Here is a 23,073-nt window from a genome sequence, read left to right as displayed (position 1 = left end):
GGCTGAGGGCACTGGAGAGGGGAGAAGGAGCGGCAAGCACTAGGCCCAAGCTGAGCCTGCCTCTGTCCCCATGGGGAACTGCCTGGGCTGGTTAAGCCTCAGCCCGGGGAACCAGGTATGTGCAGGGGGCTGGGCAGGCTGGGAAGGGGCAGGGGCAGGCTGAGGGGGAGCCTGCAGCTCAGCTGTCTTCCTGGATCCGAGGCTGGGGAAGCGCTCGGTGGTAAAGTGTGGACTTGGCATCTCACAGCCCTGCCCTAAGAGGAGCCAGGGAACCTCGCCTGGGTCTCATTCCTCTTTAGAACTTGGTTCCCTGATCTGCACCCTGGGGTTGTTCCAGATAAAGTGTACTCAGAGCCACCACAAAGCATAAATGGTTTTCTGTTGTCATTCTTGTCTGGTTGGGGGAAGGGGTACTCCTGCTGGGGACGGCTAGATGCTAGGGGAGAAGGACAGAGGGAGGGGAGGGCTGGGGCAGAGATCACAGGGGCCAGCTCCTGGGAACAGCTTCTGTGAGCACTGGTCACCAGCCAGAGGTCAGAGGCCAAAGGTCTCAGTACATTTAATCTCTGCCTGGGATGACCAGGGGCACAAGTGAGAGGCCCAGGCTAAGAGAGGAGTGTGGGGGGTAATGTTTAATGGACGTGCCCAGCACAGGTCCACACGGTCTCCTTGGGAGGGCCAGGGCGCTGCCCAGTCACTAGCCTCCAGAATATAGGGAAGGGCTGCTGCCTTGTCACTTTCTTTTTTTTTTTTTTAATTTTTTTTTTCAACGTTTATTTATTGTTGAGACAGAGAGAGACAGAGCATGAACGGGGGAGGGGCAGAGAGAGAGGGAGACACAGAATCGGAAACAGGCTCCAGGCTCCGAGCCATCAGCCCAGAGCCCGACGCGGGGCTCGAACTCACGGACTGCGAGATCGTGACCTGGCTGAAGTCGGACGCTTAACCGACTGCGCCACCCAGGCGCCCCGCCTTGTCACTTTCAAACTCCTCTTTCTGTCTCCTGGACCATCCTGGGACTCTGTTGGGCCAGGGCAGCTCTGGGTGCAGGAGGGATCCTGACACAGGGACACCGGTGTGTGTGTGTGTGTGTGTGTGTGTGTGTGTGTGTGTGTGTGTGTGTGTAGCGGGGGGAGGGGGGGGGAACTTCCTGAGGATGGTGGGCAGAGCTGTGGCTCTTGTTCTTACCCTCTGGCCGGTTCCTCACCCTGAAGACCCTTTCTCCACTCCTCCCCCCACCTCCACAGCCCGCCTTGGTGCCACGCATACAGTAGGTGGTCAATAAATGCCGCTGGAACAGGAGGCAAAGGCGCTGGCGCCAGGGAGGCTGCCCAGAGTCGGGGCAAGACCGAGGGGGGCGTCCCTAGGCCCCGCAGCCTCCGCCGGGATTGGCGGGGTGCCGAGGCAGGGCCGTGGCCGGGGCGGGGGCGGCCGAACGGAGGAGGCGGGGAAGGGGCGGGCGCGGGGGCGGCGCCGCAGCCGGAGCCGGAGCCCGAGTCCGAGTCGACGAGAGCCGAGCGAGAGCAGCCGAGGGCGCCGCCGGGACCCCGGCGCCGTCGCTGCCGCCTCCGCGCCGCCCCCCGCGCCCCTGCCTGCCCGCGGCAGGCGTCAGCGCCGTGGCCGGCCCGCGGCCGGCCGGTGGGCAGCCGGCGTCATGGCCTCACCGGAGCCGCTGCGGCCGCGCCTGTGCCGCCTGGTCCGCGGCGAGCACGGCTACGGCTTCCACCTGCACGGCGAGAAGGGCCGCCGCGGGCAGTTCATCCGGCGCGTGGAGCCGGGCTCCCCCGCCGAGGCGGCCGCGCTGCGCGCCGGAGACAGGCTGGTCGAGGTCAACGGCGTCAACGTGGAGGGCGAGACGCATCACCAGGTGGGTGCCCGCGCCCCGCCCCCGGCCCGCTGCCCCGCTGGGCCCCCTCCCCGAGCTGGCAGGGGGAAGGGGGGGGCGTCAACGACCGCCGCCCTCCGCATTGCCTGCCCCCAGGCCTCGGCGCCCTGCCCGGGGGCCCGAGGGGGTCGCACAAGGCCCTGCGTGGGCTCCGGCTAGGAGGTGGGGGAAGTGGCCACGGAGGCCGCCGGCCTCCTTCCTCGCCTCTGCCCCTCAGGCAGCTCCGTCCTGCACCGCGGAGGGGGCATCCTGGCAGGGAGGGGCCTGCACTGCGGCTCCTGGCCCTTGGCCCTGACACTTAAGTCTTGTTAGGGCCTCAGTGTGCAATGAATGGAGGCGTCCGTCACCTTGGGGGGCGTCTCCGTGCAACTGGGGGCCCTGAGTGTTTTTCGTGAGTGTCAACACGTGCGTGTGTACACAGCTGGGTATGTGTGTGTACAGGTCCCTCTGGGGGTCACCCATGTGTGTGCACATCTGCCTGGGTGTACAGAAGGGTGTCACAATAAGGGCACACCTTTACGTGCTTGTATCAGCGAGTGTGTGTGTGTGTGTGTGTGTGTGCACGTGCGCACGTGTGGACTGTGTGTGTGAATACACGGGTCTGTACCCCTAGGTGTATATGTGTGGACAGATCTGCATGCCGGGATGTGTGTGTGTGAGCTGGGCTCTGGGTGCTGGACAGTGTATGTGTGAATATATAGGCCTGGGTGTGTGTGTGTGTGTGTGTGTGTGTGTGTGTGTGTGTGTCCAAGCCTGTGTGTCCACCTGCCTGGATATGTGTAGTTATCGTGTGTGTCCTGGCTGATGGTGTCTCGTTGGAGGCTGCCCAGCCCTGCGGGGGCCACTGCCCCGGCCCTCCGCCTCCGGCAGCTAGAGATGAGGGCCAGAGGGAAGGCAGGGTCTCTTCTCTGCAAGTTCTGCTTCCTGGGGACGATCTATCTCCCCCTTGCCAGGGAGTCACCTGGCTTGAGTCCAGCCTCCCTCCACCCCTTCTGCTCAGGGTTCTCTGTGTCCTCCCCAGCACCTGTGAGTCTGTGACCTGTCTGCGTGGCTAGCCCTGGGGCCTAGAGATTAGTAAATGGCTTCTTGGCTGGACCGGCAGCTGAACTGCTGTGTCTACCCCTGGGGCCCTTGTCTGTCCATCTGTCTGCCTCCGTTCTGTCTTTAACCCAGAGTGTCAGCTGGATAAAGCAGTTTGCTGAAGGAGGGTGGGGGTGTGGGCCAGAGGTCTTGGCTGGACGGAACAAGGGAGGGGCTGGCAGAGCTGGTATCTGGCCTCAGTTTTACAGTCCCTGCCGCCCTTGCCCCAAGGGCACCTGCTTCTCTCAGGCCTCTGGGGGTCCATCTCTAAGTTTACACGCAGGACCATGCTGTCCCAGGAGGGAAGAGAGGCAGTTACAGTTCCCATTCTACAGATGAGGACACTGATGCTTGAGGACATTGTGTGTCTTGTCTGGGTCCCACAGGCAGGAAGTGGCAGGGTGCTGGGGTCCTCCTGTCGCTCTCACTGAGAGAGCAGGATCGGAGGGGGGCCGGGGGGAAGATGGGCCTGGTTCACACCCTCCTCTCTGTTGATGACTTCTGAGCAGCTGACGGGACCCTCTCTGCCCTCCCCCAAGATTTGGGGTGGGGGTGGGGGTTTTGTCCTTCCCACCCCAATGCCCAGTGGTCACTGCTCTGTCTCCCTGCAGGGTACACCCTGGCACGCATGCCCCATGGTCACCCACATGATGTAGATGCTTTGCGGGCACCCACATAGACGCACAGGTGGCCATAGCGTCACAGTTGTCCCACAGGTGGCCTCCGCCTGCTGGGTCTGAACCCTGTTTACCAGGTTGTGTGTGGGTACCCGAGCGAGGGCCTTGCCACAGGAATCCAGGCCTTTCCCTCTCTGCAGGTCCAGCAGGAAAAGGTCCGTGGCCATGGTTCCGAGGCAAATGAGGGCTCATAGGCAGGGGTTTACTTACTTATTATTTTTAAGTTTATTTATTTTGAGACAGAGGGAGCCAGCGAGCACGAGTGGGGGAGGGGCAGAGAGGGAGAGAGAATCCCAAGCAGGATCTGCGCCGTTGGCACGAGCCCGTTAGGGGCTCAAACTCACGCAAACCGTGAGATCATGACTCCAGCCGAAACCGAGAGTCGGACGCTTCACCGACTGAGCCACCCAGGCACCCCAAGGCCGCAGTTTAGACGTCCGTGGTCCACTACTGAAAAGAGCAGCAGTGGGCAGAGACCCCCCCCCCCCAGACTGGCACCTAGGGAGACCCCTTGCTCCCTCAAACCCAGACTGAGAGGCAAACCCTGAGGCAGATGGATGCATGCCTGCACACACGTGCACACACACATGCACGCATGCAACGTGCGCACGCGCACACACACTGAAACCCTGAAGCCCAGCCACGCACCACCTTCCAGACCAGCTGCCTCATCCAGCTTCCCGGCCCTTCTCGGACAGGACCCTGGGCCGAGGCGAGTCCCTGCAGTGATCCTGTAGTCCCTGCAGCCTGTGTCGGGCGTCCTGGGGAAAGAGGGAGGGAGCTGCCTGAGCCCCCGGGGGTGGAGGGCGGAGCCGGCGGGCCTCTCGGTCCAGCCGCCCACCGCTGGCAGGCCAGCCGCCTGCCCGTGATCCTGGGCCAGCCCCGGGTGGTGCCACCGTCCATGTGCTGCCCAGAGTGCCGACCGCTGACCTGCTCCCCGCCAACCTGCCTGCCGCAGGTGGTGCAGAGGATCAAGGCTGTGGAAACGCAGACGCGGCTGCTGGTGGTGGACAAGGAGACGGACGAGGAGCTCCGCAGGCGGCAGCTGACCTGCACTGAGGAGATGGCCCACCGAGGGCTTCCGCCCATCCACGACCCCTGGGAGCCAAAGCCGGACTGGGCCCGTGCCGGCAGCGTCGGCTCCGAGGCTGGCCAGAAGGTATGGCAGGTTCCGCCGTCTCCGCCTCCGCTCACCTCCAGAAGTCTCTGTCTCCATCCCTTCTTCTCCCTCTCCGGGGCCTTGGCGACTACCCTCTTGGCTACGTGGAGCCACTCTTTCTGCCCTCAGCTTGTGTTCTAAGCCAGGTGGGATCAGGGCAGCCTGGCCCCGGTCCCTGGCCCCCCATCGCCAACCCTCTTCCCCAGGATGCCCATCAGAGCTACCTGGCCTAGGAAAGGTCACTCTGTCGAGCCTGGCCGACGGGCCCGGGGGCCTGGGAGGAGAGGTCCCCCAGGAGGGGGCGTCCCTAGCTCTGTGCTGGCCTCAGGTGTCTGTCTGTCTGAGGAGCCTGCTTGTGCTGGGAAGGCCCTGGGAGGGAGGGGCTGGTCCTTCCCCATGGGCGGTGCATGGTTGGGGACAGCTGAGGATACTCTAAGCTGAGTCTTCAGCTTGGGGTCTACAGCGGTTGGGGTGCTTCTCCTTTCCTGCCTCCACTCCAGGGTGGAAGAGCTGGAATTAACGTGCGTGTGGACCTCCTTCCGGGTGGCAGAACTTGGGGGTGGCCCCCTGGGGGAGGCTGAGAGGAAGAGCCTCATTGTGCTTACTCTGCCCTCTTGAAGCCCCAAGGTTGTTGTCCCTCATGCCCCCTTTGCCTTTTTTTAAAGAAAACTCTCTCTCTCTCTCTCTCTTTTAATTAGAGAGAGAGAGAACACACGTGTGTGCAGGGCAGGAGCACAGAAAGAGAAGGAGAGAGAGAATCCCGAGCAGGCTCTGTGTTGTCAGCACAGTGAGACCATGACCCGAGCCAAGACCAAGAGTCCGACGCTTAATGGACTGAGCCGCCCAGGCACCCCTTTTTATGTTTGTCTGTTTGAATTTGAGAGGAGGTGGGGAGAAGAGCAGAGGGAGAGAGAGTGAGAATCTGAGCACGGAGCCCAACGCGGGGCTCGATCCCACGACCCTGGGCTCATGACCCGAGCCAAAATCAAGAGTCAGGTGCTCAGCTGACTGAGCCATCCAGGTGCCCCAAGGGAAATGTCTTCAAGGGATCCAATCCCAGGGGTTTCCCCAGATCCCACTTTGAGAACCAGCTGCCCTAGGTGGCGTGAGATCTGAAGTTTCTGTGTGCAGAGTTTCTGGGTGCGCATGCCTCCTGTGTGAGCTGGTGGTGCTGGTGACCGGACGCTACGGTGTCTGTCCTGGGGGGCAGATGGCTTTTCAGGTGGGAAGCCAGCATGCGCACAGGTCTGCGCGTGAACCCTCGGGGGTGGTCATGGCCCGAGTAGGGGGCATCAGGGTCAGGTATGTGCTTTCAACGAGGTTTTGGGAGGGGGCGCTGGCTGGCCCGGGCCCCTGGCCTTGCAGGCCTACAGTTGGAGTAGGGCCTCCTTCGGGCATCTTACCTCCAGGAGGAAGTGCCCTTCCCCCTAGGCGTTTATCCATTGAGTTAGACACAAACGCTGAATTCGCCTTCCTGTGGAAAGATCCGCCCTCGGGCCTTATCTGGAGGGTGGGGTGTCGAGGCACCTTGTCCTTGGGTGGGACCTTCCCCCTCTGCTATTTCAGGCTCTGGGAGCTACAGGAAGCCCTAGGAGGGGGCTTCCTCTGGGTGTATTTTTAGAGGAACAAAGTGGGGCCTGAGTGGCAAGGGCTCTGTGGTGGGGGCTGGCCTGGGGACAGGGAGTCCAGAAGGTCAGGGGAGGCCCAGGGGACAGGGTGTACCCCCACAGCCTCCCGGCCAGAGACCCGGTGTCCGATCAGTTGAGCTCAGTGTCAGAAGGAAGAGCCGGGCCCCGGCCGACCTGCACAGGACTAACTAGCTGTCAGGGTGCCTGGGAGGGTGATGCTTACACATGGGGCCATGCTCCGACAGGGCTCCTGTGCAATGGGGCAGGGGGACCGGGTGGGACTCATGCGGTCTGCTTAGGGCCAAGCTGGGAGTCATGGCTCCCTTTCCTCCATGCCGGCTGCGGCATCCACTAATGCGGCCGGCCCCTCCCGTTGGGGTGCTGCGGGGTCCTAGTCGGTGGTGGTGACTCAGCCCCGGCCAGACCAGGCTCGGTGGCCCTGCAGCTGCAGCGCAGCTGATCCCGACCGTGACGATAGGGGACAGCCCCCGAACAGACGGGACGGCTCGCAGCACCAGGGCTGTGGAGGTGGTGACAGACCCCGGGCCCCCACCCCCGTTCTGGAGGCCCTTAGGGGCTGTGAGTAAGGGGGAGAGTCCTTCAGGGGTTGGCCGGCATGGGACCTAGTAACTACCAGAGGGCTCTGTTCTGCCTTCCGTTCTGGCGCCGGGGTCCCCTCCCTTGCCTCCCTGTCCCCCCAGCCTCGGGTCCTGGGAGCAGGGCAGGGCCTTCCAGCAGCTTCCTTCCTTCCTTTCTTGAGACTGAAAGCTAGCCAGTAGGGGGTGCCTAGCTGGGGCCCGGGCATGGGAGGGGGAACCCAGCCACCACCCTGCTCCCCAAAGTGACTCAGTGCCCCTGTCCCCACCCCTCCCTGGGGAGCCGGGGGCCCACAGTGGGAGGTGGATAAATGGGGTGGTGGCCTGGGCTGGCCAGAGAGCTCAGGCCTCTCCAGCTGGACACTCGTTGCCTGCCACTCTGTCCTGCCTCCCATGGCCCGCTCTCGGGATGCCACAGCAGCAGCCCCAGCTCCAGGAGCCCCTCCACAGAGCCCATCCTGGGGGCTTGCGCAGGTCAGGCTGGGTGGGGGCTGGGTGGGGGCAGCGTGGACCAAGAGGACCCCGGCAACCAGCTTAGCCCATGTCCCCCAGGGTCAGGAGAGGGCACTTGGGGCCCCCTGGTGCAAGCCGGCTGGACCCAGAGCAACAATGGGGGCCCTTCTCTGCCAGGGCTGGTGAGTCACCATGTGGGGGGAGGGGGCACAGCTCAGCTCCGGGGGTATACCCCCATGCCAGCTTCTTTGTCTGGTTGCGGGCTGGGCTGTGAGACCAGGGCTTGTCCAGCTCTGGGCTGCCCGGCCAGGGGCCCGTGGGAGCCCGTGGGAGCCCGAGGGCCTGGCTGGGAGGCGGCAGGAAGTGCTTGGAGCCAGGACAGGCAGTGAGGAATTTGAGCAATGCGCTAGGGCCTGCCTGCGCCCCCTCCTGACCCGCTGCTTCTCTTCTCTTCTCGGGGCCTCTCCTTGGGCCTCTCCGCTGCCTCGTCCCCCGCGTCCCAGCCTCTCAACTGGAGGGTCCGGTGCTGGGTTTGTTGGTCCCTGGATCCAAGAGGGGAATTTAGGCAAGACTTCAGGAGAAGCCTCTTGGCTGGTGTGGTGAGCTGTGGCCGAGCCGGGTTGAGGCAGGGAGATGGCCAGGATGGTCCCAAACCCGGATGTGACTTCAGCCTGGCGTCGCGGCCCCAGATGCTCCTGCAGTCCTGCTTCCTGTTTGGGGGCCTTGAGAGACCTGCCAGGGAGGTCGCTGTGGAGGGCGTGAGAAGAGTCCGTAGCGCCAAGGGGGCTGGGCTGTCCTCGCACGCACGTGTCGCCGGGTAGCGTGTTTGTGAGCCGTGTGTGTTTAGATGTCCCGTCTCTGACCGCGTGCCTCTGCATGTGCCCTTGCGAAATGTGTGTAACCCCGGCCCTGGCCCTGCTCCGGACCAGCCAGCCTCAGGGCCTCTCTGCTCTGATAGCCCGCAAGGGACGGGCACTTCCAGGTGTGTCTGGGAGAGCGGATGAGTCTGTGCGACAGGGCCCTGGAGAACTTGGGGGTCTCACGCCCATACGTTCTGCCCATGTTGCCCAGCCCAAGCCCTGGGACCAAGGAACTGTAGCCCTGTTTGAGTTCCTGGGGTCATGGGGCCAGGTAGTGGCCTGCAGTGGGGATCCGGAGGGCATGTCTGGGCAGGCTTTGGGGACCGGGGTCCCAGAGGAGGGGTGCAGGCTGGTCAGGAAGAGGGTGTTTGGGACAAGCAGGGGGCCCGGAGCCCGGGCAGGGCACCTGCCCTGTGATAAAAGCTGTACTCGGTCCTCCAGCCGGGCCGACTAGCAGGTTAGGGCACTCACGGTCAGGTTTGAGACTTGGAACAAGCTCACGGGCCTGGGGTCTGGAGTAGTCAGGGGGTGGCCTGGGCTGCAAGAGGCAGGTGCCCAAAGCCTGGAGACCTTCCCTGAGGGCAAGGGTAGGTGGAGAGTAACGGAGGGGCCCCTGGGAGCACCCCCACCCTGTACACGCTCACCTGCAGGCACACTCGAGTCCCGGGCGTCCTGGGCGTCCCGGGAAACCTGAGCTGCCTGCCCGCCCGCGCACTCCGGCCACCGGCCATGTTTAATTGAGCACCGTCAGCCGCTAGCCACTCGGCACTGCGGTCACTGCCCCAGGCTGTGGCTGGGTGGGGGTCCTGGGGCTCGGCCCCTGCCTGCACGGTCCCTGACCCGGAGCCCTGCTGCAGGATGCCAGAGGTAAAGCGAGGCAAGGCTCTGGGTTGTCAAAGGCAGGGTGGGGGGACTCTGGGGGCACGAGTGACCTTCTGTGTTCTGGCTGGGAGGGTAGGAGGGCAGGTCCCACCCTTGGCCTTCTCACTTGGCTTCGGCTGCAGCCCGTGTGCCCTGTCTCTGGGCCCCGTGGGGGTGGGGGTGGCCGCAGCTTGCTCTGGAATGTGAAAGCAAACACATCGCACTGGCCTATGGAGGCCGCTGGGAGAACAGACAACGTCAGCCCGGCACTCGGGGAGGGGCTGCACGGGCAGGGCCTCCAGGGACAGTGGCCCCAGGACACTGTCACGAGTGGCAGCTATCTCACCTGGCTTCTACCACCCTCACCTGTGCTCTCCGCTGCCCTTCAGCTGACTCTGTCAGCACCCCTGCAAAGCCCCTGGTCCTGAAGTTGTTTTTGGATTTGGAAATTGAGGCTTTGCTTAGGACCTGCGGCTGGAGCTCGGTCACAAGCAGCCTAAGGGGGCAGGGGGCGGGGGCAGGCACGGGTGCACTATTTGTCCCTGAGACCTGGGGCCGCTGGGTGTGGGGTTGGGGATCCCTCTGGCCCACCGCCCCTGCAGCTGCATACTGGGGCCCAGAGGCCTTGGGGGCTGGGTCGGTGGCTTCAAGGGGGGTGGGAGAGCAGTGCGGAGCCTGGTCTTTTGTGCCTGCAGGATGTCAGTGGACCCCCCAGGGAGCTACGCCCTCGGCTCTGCCACCTGCGAAAGGGCCCCCAAGGCTACGGGTTCAACCTGCACAGTGACAAGTCCCGGCCGGGACAGTATATCCGCTCTGTGGACCCAGGCTCACCTGCCGCTCACTCTGGCCTCCGCGCCCAGGACCGACTCATCGAGGTACCTGTCACACACACACACACACACACACACACACACACACACGTGTGTGTGTGTGTGTGTGTGTCTATGCCCCTGTCCTCTGAGTGTGTGTCTGGGCCTGCGTCCCCCACCCCGAGTGTGTCTCCGGCCCGTGTCCCCTGCGTGTGTGTCTGGGCAGGGAGGTCCTTGCTGGAGGAGGGAACATGCTGGGAACCTGAGCTGGGATTCCTCTTGCTGCCACGGCTGGTGACAACGTTGATGAATATTTGATGCCACACCTGGCCAGGTGGCTCAGGGGGCCTTTGGGGGCCTGACCTCAGGCAGCGCTGACCCCACGCTGCTGGTGGCAGGTGAACGGGCAGAACGTGGAGGGGCTGCGCCACGCGGAGGTGGTGTCCAGCATCAAGGCGCGAGAGGACGAGGCCCGGCTGCTGGTGGTGGACCCTGAGACGGACGAGCACTTCAGGCGGCTACGGGTCACACCCACCGAGGAGCATGTGGAAGGTGGGCTGCTGCCTGGGGACGTGGTGGAGCATGGGGGGCTGGGCAGCCTCTGACACACTGTCCCCACAGGTCCACTGCCATCACCCGTCACCAACGGGACCAGCCCTGCCCAGGTGAGAGGCCGGGAGTGGACAGGGTGGGCACAGGAGACCCCAGTGGGGGCCTCTGGGGACCCACAGGCTGGACAGAGCCCCCCACCCCCAGCTCGAGGTCTGCTTGTGTCAGTACGATCGTGGGGCTCACTCTTGCCCAACCCCTTGTAGCTTTGACGTCCGCCGTGGAGCCTGTCCTGGGCCAGCCACACCCCAGCTCCGTGGGGCGCCTGGCTGTGCCGTTCCCTCTGCCCACTGCTGGCTGGCGACCTGGAGTCACACTCAGTGTCTCCTTGGGAAGCAGCCCCTGGTTTCACCCCAGGTGATGCTCCTGGGGGTGATTCCTGTCGTGAGCCGGCCAGGGCCAGGCCGCCTGCTCGCTCACCGCTGGCTGTCCAGCGTCCCGCCCCGGGCTGGGCCTGCAGCACGGTAGAGGCTCCGCGCCTTCCGCCAAGCGGAAGCATGAGTGCGGCTCTGACGTGTGTGTAGGCACGCGTGCGCGCGTGTGTGTGTGCACGGGCTCCCGGGCAGGGTCCCTGAAGCCACGCCTTGCCCTTGGTTTCCCAGCTCAATGGTGGCTCGGCGTGTTCGTCCCGAAGTGATCTGCCTGGCTTAGACAAGGACACTGAGGTAGCAAGTGCCTGCCCATCTCCACTGCCGCGATCACACGCTGGGGGGGGGGGGGTCAGAGGCCTTGGGGGTGGGTGTTTGTGGAGCTGTCGGCCTAGGCAGTGGGGTCACCACCTCCAGGAAGCCCCTTGGGCCTGCCGCCCCGGCCCCGTCGGCAGGCCTCTGGTGTGAGCTTCCTGGGTAGGGTAACCTGACTGAGGGCTCGGGTCCAGGGCTCACTCTGGCCACCTGCCCACTCTGCTTGCCCCCAGGACAGCAGCACCTGGAAACGTGACCCCTTTCAGGAGAGTGGCCTCCACCTGAGCCCCACGGCGGCCGAGGCCAAGGAGAAGGCGAGAGCCACCCGGGTCAACAAGCGGGCACCGCAGATGGACTGGAACCGGAAGCGCGAGATCTTCAGCAACTTCTGAGCCCCCCCCCCCCCCGCCTGTTTGCCGGCGACCCGGCCTCTTCCCCGCACGGGCCCAGCCCCGAGTTCCCCAGGCCTCAGTGGACTGGAGGGGGTGCCTCCTCACCCCCTTGAAGCCGTGCTGGGCCCACCGCTATCCAGGAACCAACGTGCGCCCCAGTGCGCCCCGTCCTGCCCCCCTACCTGCTGGGTGCTGGAGAGGGGAGAGGGGAGAGGGCCCTCCCCGCCCCCCCCCCCCCCCCCCCCCCCCCCCGCCTGCCAGATGTGAGAGAGGGAGAGGGAGAGGCAGTGGCGACCGTGGCCCGGCCCTTGCTGCTCTGCCCGGGCCTGCTGACTTAAAGGAATTTTTGTTTTTGCTTTTCTTCCAAAAAAGAAAGAAAAAAAAAAACAAACACAGAGCTCCAGCTCCACACATGTTTCCACTTAATACCAGAGTCCCGCCCCCGCCCCCGCCCCCACCCCCACCCCCTTAGGACGCGCTCTCTAAGTAATTGCAATAAAACAAACCTTTCTCTGCAAACCACGTCCTCCCCACTCCTCAACAGCAGTCCTCCGAACTGGGAGTCCCGGGCACGTTCAGGGACAGAGAGATGGAGGGGGACCGGGCTGTGAGTGTGGGGGCTCCAAGGTGAGGCTGGGAGGCCAGATGTGGCTGTAGGAGCTGCCCCTCTGCCCCTGTCCCTGCTGTGGGGGGGTCACTAAGCCAGGCCTCCCATGTCCCCGCTGAACTGGTCTAGGGCACAGGGCCTGGGCTCCCAGGGGCCTGAGGATAGAGGTCCCGTGTCCCTGAAGAGGGTGGCCTCTGGACAGGCCTCTTGTCCCTGCACCACAGCCCTGAGGCTGGGGGAGAGCCTGCCTGCCCCCAGGAGACACCACCCACTCTCCCTTTCCTCCCTGCTCTGAACCCGACCGATATCGCTGTTTGCCCTGTAAGCCATAGCGCATGCGCGCCCTCGGAATAAACAGGCCTTCCTCAGACCCTTGGCCGCCTCTGTCCTTCCTGAGCCCTTGCTTGCGGGTGGAGGGCTGTGGTCTGGGCAGCGGCCCTGGGGAAACTCGTCTCAGCTGCTGGAAGCGGGGTCCCATTCCTAAGCCTCTTTCCACTGTATCCGCCAGGCGGCCAAGCCTGACCTGTCTCAGCTCCCTGTACCCCCCCCCCCCACCCCTTCACTGGTACACTCTGGGGCTCTTGTCAGCCTCCCCCTTGCCCCTCACCCAGCAAGTTGCCCTCAGTGCCTCCCAGGTCCTTGACGCTCCCTGCGCTCCCTCTGCCCTGGTGCCACCCCTGCAGGTACACATAGGTTGGGTCTCATGCCCTGTGGGCTCCCAGCCTGGGCCTATTGGTGTTACTTTGGAGGCTGGGTGGCTCTGTAAACACAGGGCAGGGCCTCCTGGCAGAGGGCTGTCAGAGCGCTCAAGTTCAGGAGGGGAGCGTGTGTCCCAGGAGGGAGGAGGCCGTATCTCCAGCGGGTTTCCCAGCAGCTGGCTGCAGCTGGCTCCCACGGCCCATCTCCTCTGACTCCTGCACATCCGTCACCGCCACCGCTCCCCCAACCCAGTACAGAGCCCGGATTGTCACATCCTCATTCCAGCCTCCCAGGCAGCCCAGTTCAGACACCAGAGCAGAGGCAACACAGCTCCTGCACGTGCTTCCCAGTCTGTCCCCAAACCCCTGGGGTAAAACAGCCAGACCCCCGGGGGCACCTGGGTGGCACAGTCGGTTAAGCGTCCGACTCTTGACCTCGGCTCGGGTCATGATCTTGCAGTTTGTGAGTTCAATCCCTGCATCAGGCTCTGTGCCAGCAAAGAGCCTGCTTGGGATTCTGTCTCTCCTTCTCTCTGCCTCTCCCCTGCTTGTGCTCTCTCTCAAGATAAATAAACTCAAAAAAAAAAAAAAACCCAAAACCAAAACAAAACTCAGACCCCAACTGCAAACAACTCCCAAGCTTTATTACAAACAGGCTGGGGCTCCCCAGCAAAGGCACGCAGCGCACTACCCAGAACGGCGTCCAGGGCCGAAGCACCATGGTCCTCAGAGGCCCCGCGCGGCCGGGCACAGCGTCCGGTTGAGGCAGCCCTGGCAGCGTGGGTGGACGGGCAGACAAGTCTGCTGGCCGAAGCCCACCAACAGTCCGTTGATCTCGCCCCACAGCTCCCTGTGAAGGTGGAGGGGGGCGTCAGCAAGGGCGGCTGACTGAGGGGAGCCCCGCCCGCCCCTACCCTGCCGCACCGGGGCAGCCACTCCTCCAGGGCAGCACGAGTCTTCTCCGGGGAATTGGTCGCTGTCTTGGTCCACCCGAGTCTGTTGGCAATTCTGTGCACATGCGTGTCTACCGCTGGTTGCAGACAGGACCTGCTTAGCACAGGGCACGCCTGCCGGCCCCGACGGTCCCAGTCCCTGCCCGGAGCCCCGGGCCCACCTTGGCCCTGGGCTTCCATGCAGGGCCCAGAACTGCACAGAGGGCGGGTCAGTGGCTTGAGCCACAGGGCTTGGGCCCTCCATCTGGGGTGCAGCCGTGCCTCCTGGTCTAGGCACCGGCTGTGGGCGCCAGGCCGGGTGGTCACAGCTGGGTCCAGAGGGTTGGCTCGAGGAGCCACAGAGCTTGCACCTGCCACTGCCTGGTCGGGACAGAGGGAGTGTGGCCAGGCCACCTGCGGCTGTCATCTACTTGGGCCACAGCCCCTGCTCCTCCCCAGGGCTTGGCTTGGTCCACCCCAGGGCTTGGCCTGGGCACCTGCTCACGGGGGCTTCGTCCTTCCTGCCAGCGGCAGTCCCCGCCTTCTCTCTACTTCGCAAAAGAGAAAGTGAGTCTCACATCTATTCCCTTCCCCCCGGCTACCGATAGTCTGGAAAAAGGCTCAGGCCCTCCCCAGACCCTGACGGAGGGCACCCTGGGAGCACAGGGAGAGCACACAGGCATAGGGGTCGCACTGGTGGGTTACCAACCCTCAGTTTCCTCCTCTGTAACATAGAGGTGACCACATCGCCTGTCACCCAGAGGCCTACCCTTTCCAGTTTCTCCTTACAGGTGGCCATGCCCACAGACAACCAGAAAAGGTGACATCTGACACTTCTTCCTGGTGTGTCTGCTGCTCCCAAAGTCGGGTCGCCTGGGCTGTGGGCCCTTCCCCCAGGAGACTTGCGGGACCCCTCCTGGGACTCAGGCAGCCGAGGACAGCCACTGTCAAGATAAGCTCAAGTATCTGTTGAGAGGCTGGCGGCTGCAGAAGCCTGTGGGGGTAGTGGGGAGCGGGGAGGCTCTGACCTAGCCCCCTGCCGGGCCCAGTGCCAGTCTCTGGGGCTGCCGGGTCTCTAGCCTTAACTTCACAGTCAGGGCCCTCAGCCCTGTGCTGCCCTTCCATCTGGGCGCAGGGCTCAGAAGGGTCCCCACCCCAGGGACCAGGCTTTAGTAGCCGGGGAAGCGCTGGGAAGTTCCCACCTCCTCCCCAGCTCCTGCAGGAGCTCCAGAGGAGCCTGGGGTGGGGGCACACAGAGAAATCAAGGTCAAGCCCTGGTTTCTGGGCTGGCCAGGCTACCGCTGCCTGGCCTCGGAAGCCCCAACACTCTGGGCAAAGATCTGAAACATTAGCAACACCCTAAGCGGGGTCTGTCTTCATTCGGAGGGCCACCAATGTCAGGAAATGGATTCCAGGAGGGGCTCCCCACCCAGCTCCTCCTCCCTGTATCCCCAGCCCTTTCTCCTTCCCCAGGCTCCCCCTGCCTTTACCGTGCCTCCCCTGCCTATGCCCGTTCTTGAGCCTCCTACCGGTCTTTCTCCCATCTGACGGCTTTGGGGATGCTGTTCTTTCTGCCTGGCCAGCCCCGCCTCACTCCTCAGCTCTTGAATGAGTTATCACCGCCTCAAGAAGTCTGCTCAGTTGCCCCAGACTGAGCCAGCTCCGACAATGCCACGCATAGACCTTGAGTCCGTCCCCGGGGCCTCTCAGAGCCCAGCACACAGTAGGTGCTCAGCACATAGGATCTCCTCCCACAACTACCCATCTACAGGCGAGGCAGGTCCAGCAGTGCTGGAAACATCTTTCTGACCCTTTGGGCTAAGCTGGGGGTGAGGAGACATGAGCTGGGGTTGCAGGTCACAGGACGTGGGGAGCCCTGACGGCAGCTAACCCTGCCCTACCCTCCTTGTGGGTGTATGCCACTTACCGATGCCTGACACGGTGCCCCAGGCCACCGCCATGGCCAAGTGTGCCATCTTGGGTCCAACGCCTGGCAGTGCCACGAGCTCTGCCACAGAATCTGGGATGTCCCCGCCATAGCGCTGCTGCAGGATGGCACTAGTCTGCTTGATGTACTTTACCTTGCTCTGAAAGGTGGAAGGGGCGGTCAGCCCTGGAAGTGGACAGTGGAGTCCCGAGGCAGAGCCACAGGTGCCCAGAGCTGCCTGTCACCTGCCCAAGACACCCTCAGAGGCACCTGTCTGCATCATCCTGCCAGGAGGTGAGAATGAGCCGAGGGAATGAGCCTGTCTGCTTCCCACCCGCCTGGGCCAATGACATGTGTGTGGGGTCGAGCCCAGGTCCCCTGCCCCATCATTCTCCCAGAAACCAAGTAGGCTAAGTGGGCCGGCCATGGCACAGCAGCACCTGGGCCTTCAGGAAGGAAGGCTGGAACCTGGGGCTCCCCCTCCAGCCGCCAGGCCAGCTGGGTGGTTCCCATTCTGTGCCTGAGTGGAGAGGGCTATTTAAAAACCATCTGACAAAACTGTGGCCCATGCCAGTGCCAAGGGGAAGCGGCCCCACCCGCCTGGCTGCCTTCAACAGATCCGCCCACTCGCCACCCAGCGCTCCATGGCCTGCTGGGGCTCCAGAGAGGAGGGTGACGCACTCCAGGGAGGCTTGGAGTAAACAAAGGGAGAGGTGGGTAGCCTCAGGGAGGAAAGGAAGCGCCAGTCAGCTGGGTGGGGAGGTGGAGGAAGGAAGGGGTGGGCTGCAAACAGGAAAGGCCAAGGAGGGAGGCCCCACAGCCCTGGGTCCATCTGCTGGTCAGTGGGGCAGAGGCTCCAGCGGGAACTCACATCCAGGTCCCCGTGGCCTGAGATGCCCCACCTGGCCTCCCGCACCCCCACGGTCTCCCCTCAGCTTCCTGACATCTTTCCCAGGCCGGTGGCACCCCAGCCTCCAGGCCGGTGGGCTCACCCTCCAGAAGCCGACGGGGTAGATGAGCGTGCCCAGCGTGCTGTCATCCGTCTGCAGGATGCTGTCCACTGTCAGGCCCCGAGCCCGCAGCCGCTGCATGGCACCCGCTGTCACCTGGTCTTTGGTTTGGCTGGAGAGCATCAGCGACAGCAGCACCTGGTACCTCCGCACCTGCTTGCACAGTGACAGGGACCAGGGGAGTGGCAGGTCCTGAGCGCTCACTGTGGGCCGGGCCCCAGCCAAACCCTGTACCACCTCCACCTGTGACCCTGGGCAACCCGTAGGGCGTCCACCTTCCACCCACCCTGGCCAACAGAGTGCATGCGGGGTCCGGCCTGGCGTTGTTCTGTTTTTTCACACGTGATGTGGGGACAACCACGGTATCTACCTCACAGGATCATTGGAAGGTTTAAGCGAACGACCGCAGCGCTTAGAATCCCACTTGGCACATGGGTGCTCGACAGCCAACGGCTGCACGTGTGCCTGTGACTGCTTCGTGAGTAACACCATCCGTGTCACACGTGAGCAGGTGAAGCCCAAACAACTACGTGCACCCAGGTCCCTGGCAGCAGGGCTGGGATTAGAAGCGAGTTCGTCTAAGGATCAGGCTCCAGGCCATGAAGTGGAAGGAACTCTCAGCAAACACTACCGAGCTGGCCTGCTGCGCCCGGGCCTCTGCTGGCAGGAGACGGAGCAGGAAGCCCCGGGCACAGGTAGTCCTGGCCTGCTGAGTGGCCACCATGAAGCAGGTGATGCCGGCCGGCGCACCAGGTCCTGCAGGTGAGGGCGTCAGCCACGAGCTGCCACGTGTCAGGCTGTGCCCCGCCCGAGGCCTGAGAGGAAGCAGGCGTCTCGTCCAGAAGGGCGTCCCCAGGCGGCTGGGGCCCCGGCCTACCTTTGGGGGTGCGTCGGAGTCGTAGCAGTGCTCAACCCCCAGCCAGTCCACAGGTGCGTCCTTCCCGCTCCTCATGGCGCGGATGTTCAGCAGCTGCTGCCGCCAGTCCCGGGGCTCCCAGCTTGGTGCCCTGGGGGGTTTGGTGTCTTCTTCCTCGCGATCGTAGGCCACATTCAGTTTTTGTGTCTTCCGCCGATGCCTCGAAGGGCTGGGGCTCTTCCTTCCTTCTGCAAATAGTGCCATTCCGAGCCTTCAGCAGGGGCCACAGGGGAGGGTGGGGTGGGGGCGGTGCCCTACCTGCTACTCACCCAGCATCATTCACTCCACAACCATCTACCGCAGCGGGGGTGCTCTGGCCTCTGCAGGCCACCCTTTGACGACTCAGCCCTCCTTACGCCACTGCCTTCCTGACCAAGTCTGCGTTAGCACAGGAGGACTCTACCAACAGCCTCTGCCATGGTCCCCCCGCCCCCCCCAATCTAGTTTCCACACTGCGCCGGAGAGAAATTTCTGGCCCAAAAACAGATTGCATCACTTCTGTTTAAGTCTCCTTATTGCTTTTTCCTTGTAGTCGCGGCGAACTCCAAACTCCACCCCAGCATCACAGCTCCTGCCTAGCGGCCATCGTCACAGACTTCGCCTTGCCCCAGTGCTTCCGCCATGCTTGTATCACAGTGGAGCTCCCTGTCTGGACTACCTCTAAGTTCACTGGGTGCCTACGGGAACCCCCCTCTGGACGCCCTGCAGGGCACGTTGCAGGGACCCGTGGGTCTTGCTCACCCCGCAGTTCCTAGGTCCTTAATGCCTACGAGGATAAACCTAGCGAAGACCACGCCCCCCGGGAGGCACCCGCTAGCCAGCCGGGAAAGAGGACTTCCGGCTGCACGTGTCCGCGGCACCTGGTCTCTCTGAGAGGGAAGCAGCTACGAGGATAAGGCTGGTCGGCCCACAGCTAGCTTGGCACAAGTGGAATATCTCGGGGCAGGCTTCCAGTTCAGAACGATGATGGGGGAGGTGGGAGCGCCCGGACCCAGTCCCTGGGGACCCCTGCCCCTGTGTCCTAGGAACAGGGCGCAGGGTGGGAGCCAGGGCCGCACGTGGGAGCGACCCCGAATCCCAGCCCCCAGTCCCCAGCCCCTTGCAGGCCCCTTCCCCCGTTTCTCTCCCCAGGCTCCGATCCGGGCGCGGCACTACCTGCAGCCGCCTCTCCCCTCCAGAGCGGCGCGGCCTTCTCCCCACCCCCCCGCGGCCCGGCCCCCGGGCCCCGGCTGCGGCTCCGGGTCACCATCCTCACGCCCGTCGCGTTCATGCTTGAGTCCTGCGGACTACACTTCCCGGCGGCCCCCGTGACCACGTTACGTGACGCTCGCCCCCGCATTTCCGGCACAGAGCGGCCCGGAACTACGACTCCCAGCAAGCTCGGCGGCCGCCTTCGGCCCCGCCCGCCGCCGGAAGTGCAGGTCGAACTTCCGGCGGCGGCCCGTTTTGGGGCGGGGGGCGGTTGCCGGGGGTGCGCTCCCTTCTCCGCGCCGGGGAGCCTGGCGCGCGGCGGGCGCGGCGCGGGGTGAGTGGCTCGCGGCGTCCCGACCGCAGGCGCCGTCCCGGCCCGCGGTGTTGCCCGACCCCGATGGGGCAGGGGGAGGCGGCCGCGCCGGGGGGCCCTGCTCGGCGCTGAGGCGGCGGGGGCGGACCCCGCGGTGTCCCGGGTCCCGGGCTTCCGCGGAGCCCACCGCAGCCGGAGCCTGGAGCCGCGAGCGCTCCTTGGTGTTAAAACAGAGCGGGTGCGAGGGGCTCCCTGCTTCCGGCGCCACCCCCCGACAGGCCGCCCCCACGTGGGGAAGAGAGAGGGGGCGAACGTCGGGGACTCCACCCTGTGCCCCCAGTCGGGCGGCGCGGCAGCCGGCCTGCTGTTGGCCAGGCCTGGGGGTCCTGGGGTCCCGGAGGTCTGCAGCGGGGCAGGTGCAGGGGAGCTGCTCCTGAGATCTCTGCTCGTTTCCTCGGCGCAGAGGCGGCCTCTGGTGCGTCCCTGCCCACCATGGCCAAGCCGACAAGCAAGGATTCAGGCTTGAAGGAGAAGTTCAGGATTCTGTTTGGACTGGGAACCCCGCGGCCAAACCCCAGGTCTGCAGAGGGCAAGCAGACGGAGTTTATCATCACGGCGGAAATCCTGAGAGTGAGTGAGCTGCCTGCGTCTGTCCTGCCAGCCTGTCGGGAGATGCGAGGAAGGCTGGGTTTGGTCCCTCGCCAGCTTCTGCCAGAGATGGGTTGCTGGCGACCGGCTGCTCAGGGCTGCTGTCCCCAGTAGTGCAGAGGCATATATGTCTTTCCTTCGGAGATTCAGGGAGTCAGGGTCCCGGGGACTTGGTCCAGCACACTAGAGGTAGTATTCAGGCGTTAGTGCAGGAAAACCTATCCTACGGACATGGCCTAAATGCCATGGCCGGCTTCCCCTTGTGATCAGGAGGGTAGCCAGGCGTTAACTGGTAATTTGTGAGTTCCTGGGAGGAGCGGGTCTTTGTCTTCCCGTGTGTGTGGTGTGAATCTTTCCACCACACGCCTGGCACCGTGTTTTATAAATGTCCGATTTTTGCCCTTGTGAAGTTTCCCATTCAGAAACAGCCAAAATGTTCATCGGCTGGTGAACGTGTAAACAAAACGAAAGGCAATGAGGCATTGACCCCTGCCATAACGTGAGTGAACACTGAAAACATGCCGAGTGAGAGAAGCCCCGCACAGAGGCCCCCACATAGCGTGTGATTCCATGTCTGTAAAGTGGGCAGAACAGGTAAACCCGTAGAGACAGAAAGTTTGTCGGGGCCCGGGGGATGCGCCATGACTGCCCCCAGGTTTGAGGTGATGAGAATGTTCTGGAATCAGTGGAGGTGGTTGCGGGCAGCGTGAATGTACTAGAAACTGAATTGTACAGTTTTAAATGCCTCAAATGGCTGATTTTGTTATGTAAATTTCATCTCAACGCAAAGAAACGCAGCCTTGAAAAAGACGAGTGGTCTGTGATCACCCCACTGAGACGGAGCAGTAAACTCCGGGCGATTCCTGATTCCAGAAGGACCCGCAGCAAATCTCCAGTGTGGGAGATGCGGTACAGCTCTCGGCGTGGTCTGTGATTGGCGGTTGTGGAGACCTGTCGCCTGAGCGCCGGCCCCTTTGCCTTCTTTCGTGTCTCTCCAGGAGCTGAGCGTTGAATGTGGCCTCAACAATCGCATCCGGGTGATCGGGCAGATCTGTGAAGTTGCAAAAACGAAGAAGTTTGAAGAGGTAAGGTCTGCCTCAGTTGGCTGCTGAATGGCGGGGACCTGTTGGGAGGGCTTGTTCGGCTCTTTCTGGGAACGGGGTTGGCCGCTAACTGCTAAGCTTAACCTGCATCTTAGTGATGGGGAATCTTCTGGAAACGCGTGGAGTATCACTCTTAGGGGTCAGTTACACGTGGAGGGACTGAGGCGTTTCCGGCAGTTCCAAGAAAGGGTTTACGGCGATTGAAAACACGTGCTTGCGTGCCCCGTCACGTTTCAGACTTGGGGGCAGGGAAGTAAAGGAACGTCAGCAAAGAGCGTGAGTCAAGGCTTAGCAGTTCTGGTGTGTTCTGGGGAGAGGTGTCTGCTTGTTTCGGGCAGATGTTTGCGGGCTCTCTCCGGGCATCCCGAGGACAGAGTGGGCAGCTGTCAGGAGAGCACGTCAAGAGCTCTGCTGCAGCCTTGTCTCGAGTTTGCGTGAGCGACTTGGGGGGAGACTTGGACTTAGCAGATTGGCATTTGCTAAGGGGGAGGGGAGAGCAACCAAGATGTCCACGGCAGGTCGTCTAAAACTTGCGGGCTACTCGTCAGCCGGAATAAATGTGACAGTAGGCATCTGTGTTGGGAAATTGTGGGTGTGGGCGTGCAGTGTCCCGGCTGCCATCGCCTGAGTAGACACATTAGCCCGAGAGGCTGGCAGAGTCCACAGGCTCGGTGTCTGCCTGTTGTTGTGGCTTAGGTTGCATCAGTAGGAGTGTTGAGCATGGGACAAAGGAGGAGAAAGTTCCAGAGTATGCCGAAGTAGTCAGGATGTCGATCAGACAACATCTAAGAGACGTTTAGTCCCCTCCTAAGAGAAGTGAGCCCAGGAAAGGGTGAGTGGTCAGCAAACCCTGGTCGAAGGGTTAACGTGGAGAAGAGAAGGTGACGTGTGAGAGGCTGACCCTGGGTAGCTGTGGGGAACGGGATCCCTCTCCGTGCGCTGAGTGGGGCTTAGTGAGAGGAGGCAGATTCCAGAAGCCCACACGGAGGTCTTGGCCATGGTGTGGTTCAGGGCGGCCCTCAGCTGGTGTGTGTACGCAGGGAAGCCAGGGAAGCAGGGTTTCTGCCTCAGGCTGCAGACTTGGGACCGCCTGGTTCTGAGACTCCTTGGGCAAGCTCGAAAGGGGGTTCCTGGCTGATCTCTGGGGCAACCGGGACGACTCCCCTAGCCTGCTGCTCTCCTCCCTCCCCACAGGCTGTGGCCGGGACCGGTGGGGTTAAGTAGCGTGGAGCTACACCTGTGTCAGGTTCAGGGTCATGTGGGCTGTGCCCGGTACACGAGGCATGGGCTTGAGAGGAGTGGGTTCTACGTCCAAAGGACTGTTCCGCTCCGTGCTTTTCTCATGGTACTGTCCCTTGAGTTGAGGGGCCAGCACACCCTAATTGCTGTCCCCTCCCTGCTGGTGGCAGCATGCAGTGGAAGCGCTCTGGAAGGCCGTCGAGGACATGCTGCAGCCAGAGCGGCCACCGGAGGCCCGGCATGCGGTGCTGGCTCTGCTGAAGGCCATCGTGCAGGGGCAGGTAACGGCGGGTGTGTGCGTCGGCGGAGCTGGGACGGGTGGGGGAGGTGTCGTGGGGCGGCCCGCTGACAGCCCCTGCTGTGCTGTGCGTGGACTCTCACCTTTGATGAGGGTGCCGGGCGAGGGGGGGGGGCCTGCTTCCCAGGGGCTCCGCAGCAGGACCGCCTGAGTGCGCATCCCCCCTGGCTCTCCTGCAAAATGGGGGTGCTTGTTCCTTCCTTCTCAGGAGCGTTTTGGGGTGTAAGTGAGGCGTTTCGTGTAAGTTGTCAGGGACGTGCCTGCCATGAGGGAACGGTCGTTATGTGCTCTGGCTGCCCCCATCCCCCTGCCCCGGCCCGGCTACTGTCAGCCTTCCCTAGAACTGCGGGCTGCCTCACCATTCCTGTCTGGAAGGCACCCTTCCCTCTTGGAGTTTTCCTCTGGTCCTCCAGCTGCTTGCAGAGGCCTGTAGCCTCCCAGTGCGGTTACACTGTTATTTGTCATCGTGGGGGCACAGACGTGTCTCTTCCCAGCCACG

General features: G+C 63.3%; 3 protein-coding genes across 30 annotated transcripts in view; 2 read left to right on the top strand and 1 right to left on the bottom strand.

Annotated features, from left to right (window-relative positions):
* The first annotated feature begins 1,458 nt into the window (after positions 1-1,458).
* On the top strand, positions 1,459-12,669 carry SLC9A3R2 (SLC9A3 regulator 2). 7 transcript variants are annotated; one of them, XM_045461905.1, is made up of 7 exons: positions 1,469-1,867; positions 4,601-4,801; positions 9,895-10,074; positions 10,407-10,560; positions 10,630-10,673; positions 11,220-11,282; positions 11,534-12,669. In XM_045461905.1, exons 1-7 carry the CDS (start codon positions 1,655-1,657, stop codon positions 11,690-11,692), a joined length of 1,014 nt encoding a protein of 337 aa, XP_045317861.1. In that variant the 5' UTR covers positions 1,469-1,654; the 3' UTR covers positions 11,693-12,669. The 7 variants fall into 7 exon arrangements, with proteins under 7 accessions (XP_045317862.1, XP_045317861.1, XP_045317860.1 ...); XM_045461904.1 differs by having other exon boundaries at positions 1,500-1,867; positions 11,220-11,285; XM_045461907.1 differs by lacking the exons at positions 1,469-1,867; positions 4,601-4,801 and adding exons at positions 5,781-7,499; positions 7,578-7,660 and having other exon boundaries at positions 11,220-11,285.
* Positions 12,670-13,593: 924 nt separating this feature from the next.
* Positions 13,594-19,141, bottom strand: NTHL1 (nth like DNA glycosylase 1). 4 transcript variants are annotated; one of them, XM_045460656.1, is made up of 6 exons: positions 18,938-19,136; positions 17,744-17,970; positions 16,849-17,019; positions 15,857-16,016; positions 13,922-14,027; positions 13,621-13,847 (listed from the first exon to the last, which is right to left on the bottom strand). In XM_045460656.1, the coding sequence occupies exons 1-6, from the start codon at positions 19,119-19,121 to the stop codon at positions 13,724-13,726; spliced, it is 972 nt and encodes a 323-aa protein (XP_045316612.1). In that variant the 5' UTR covers positions 19,122-19,136; the 3' UTR covers positions 13,621-13,723. The 4 variants fall into 4 exon arrangements, with proteins under 4 accessions (XP_045316610.1, XP_045316613.1, XP_045316612.1 ...); XM_045460658.1 differs by lacking the exon at positions 18,938-19,136 and adding an exon at positions 18,052-18,880; XM_045460654.1 differs by lacking the exon at positions 13,922-14,027 and having other exon boundaries at positions 13,594-13,847; positions 18,938-19,141.
* A 42-nt stretch (positions 19,142-19,183) lies between these two features.
* Positions 19,184-23,073, top strand: part of TSC2 (TSC complex subunit 2) — a 35,028-nt gene continuing 31,138 nt past the window's right edge. For 18 of the 19 annotated variants that reach the window (XM_045460650.1, XM_045460648.1, XM_045460646.1 and 15 more), the window contains exons 1-4: positions 19,191-19,307; positions 19,750-19,916; positions 20,933-21,019; positions 22,447-22,557. In XM_045460650.1, the coding sequence (XP_045316606.1) occupies positions 19,779-19,916; positions 20,933-21,019; positions 22,447-22,557 (336 nt within the window). In that variant the 5' untranslated portion in view covers positions 19,191-19,307; positions 19,750-19,778. Of the gene's footprint in view, positions 19,308-19,749; positions 19,917-20,932; positions 21,020-22,446; positions 22,558-23,073 lie in introns of all 19 variants that reach the window. The other variant, XM_045460641.1, reaches the window with a different exon arrangement.

Source organism: Leopardus geoffroyi, chromosome E3 (genome assembly GCF_018350155.1).
Source record: "Leopardus geoffroyi isolate Oge1 chromosome E3, O.geoffroyi_Oge1_pat1.0, whole genome shotgun sequence".
Taxonomy (NCBI): Eukaryota; Metazoa; Chordata; class Mammalia; order Carnivora; family Felidae; genus Leopardus; species Leopardus geoffroyi.
Note: the sequence above shows the minus strand (reverse complement) of the source record. Positions and strands in the feature narration are given on the sequence as shown.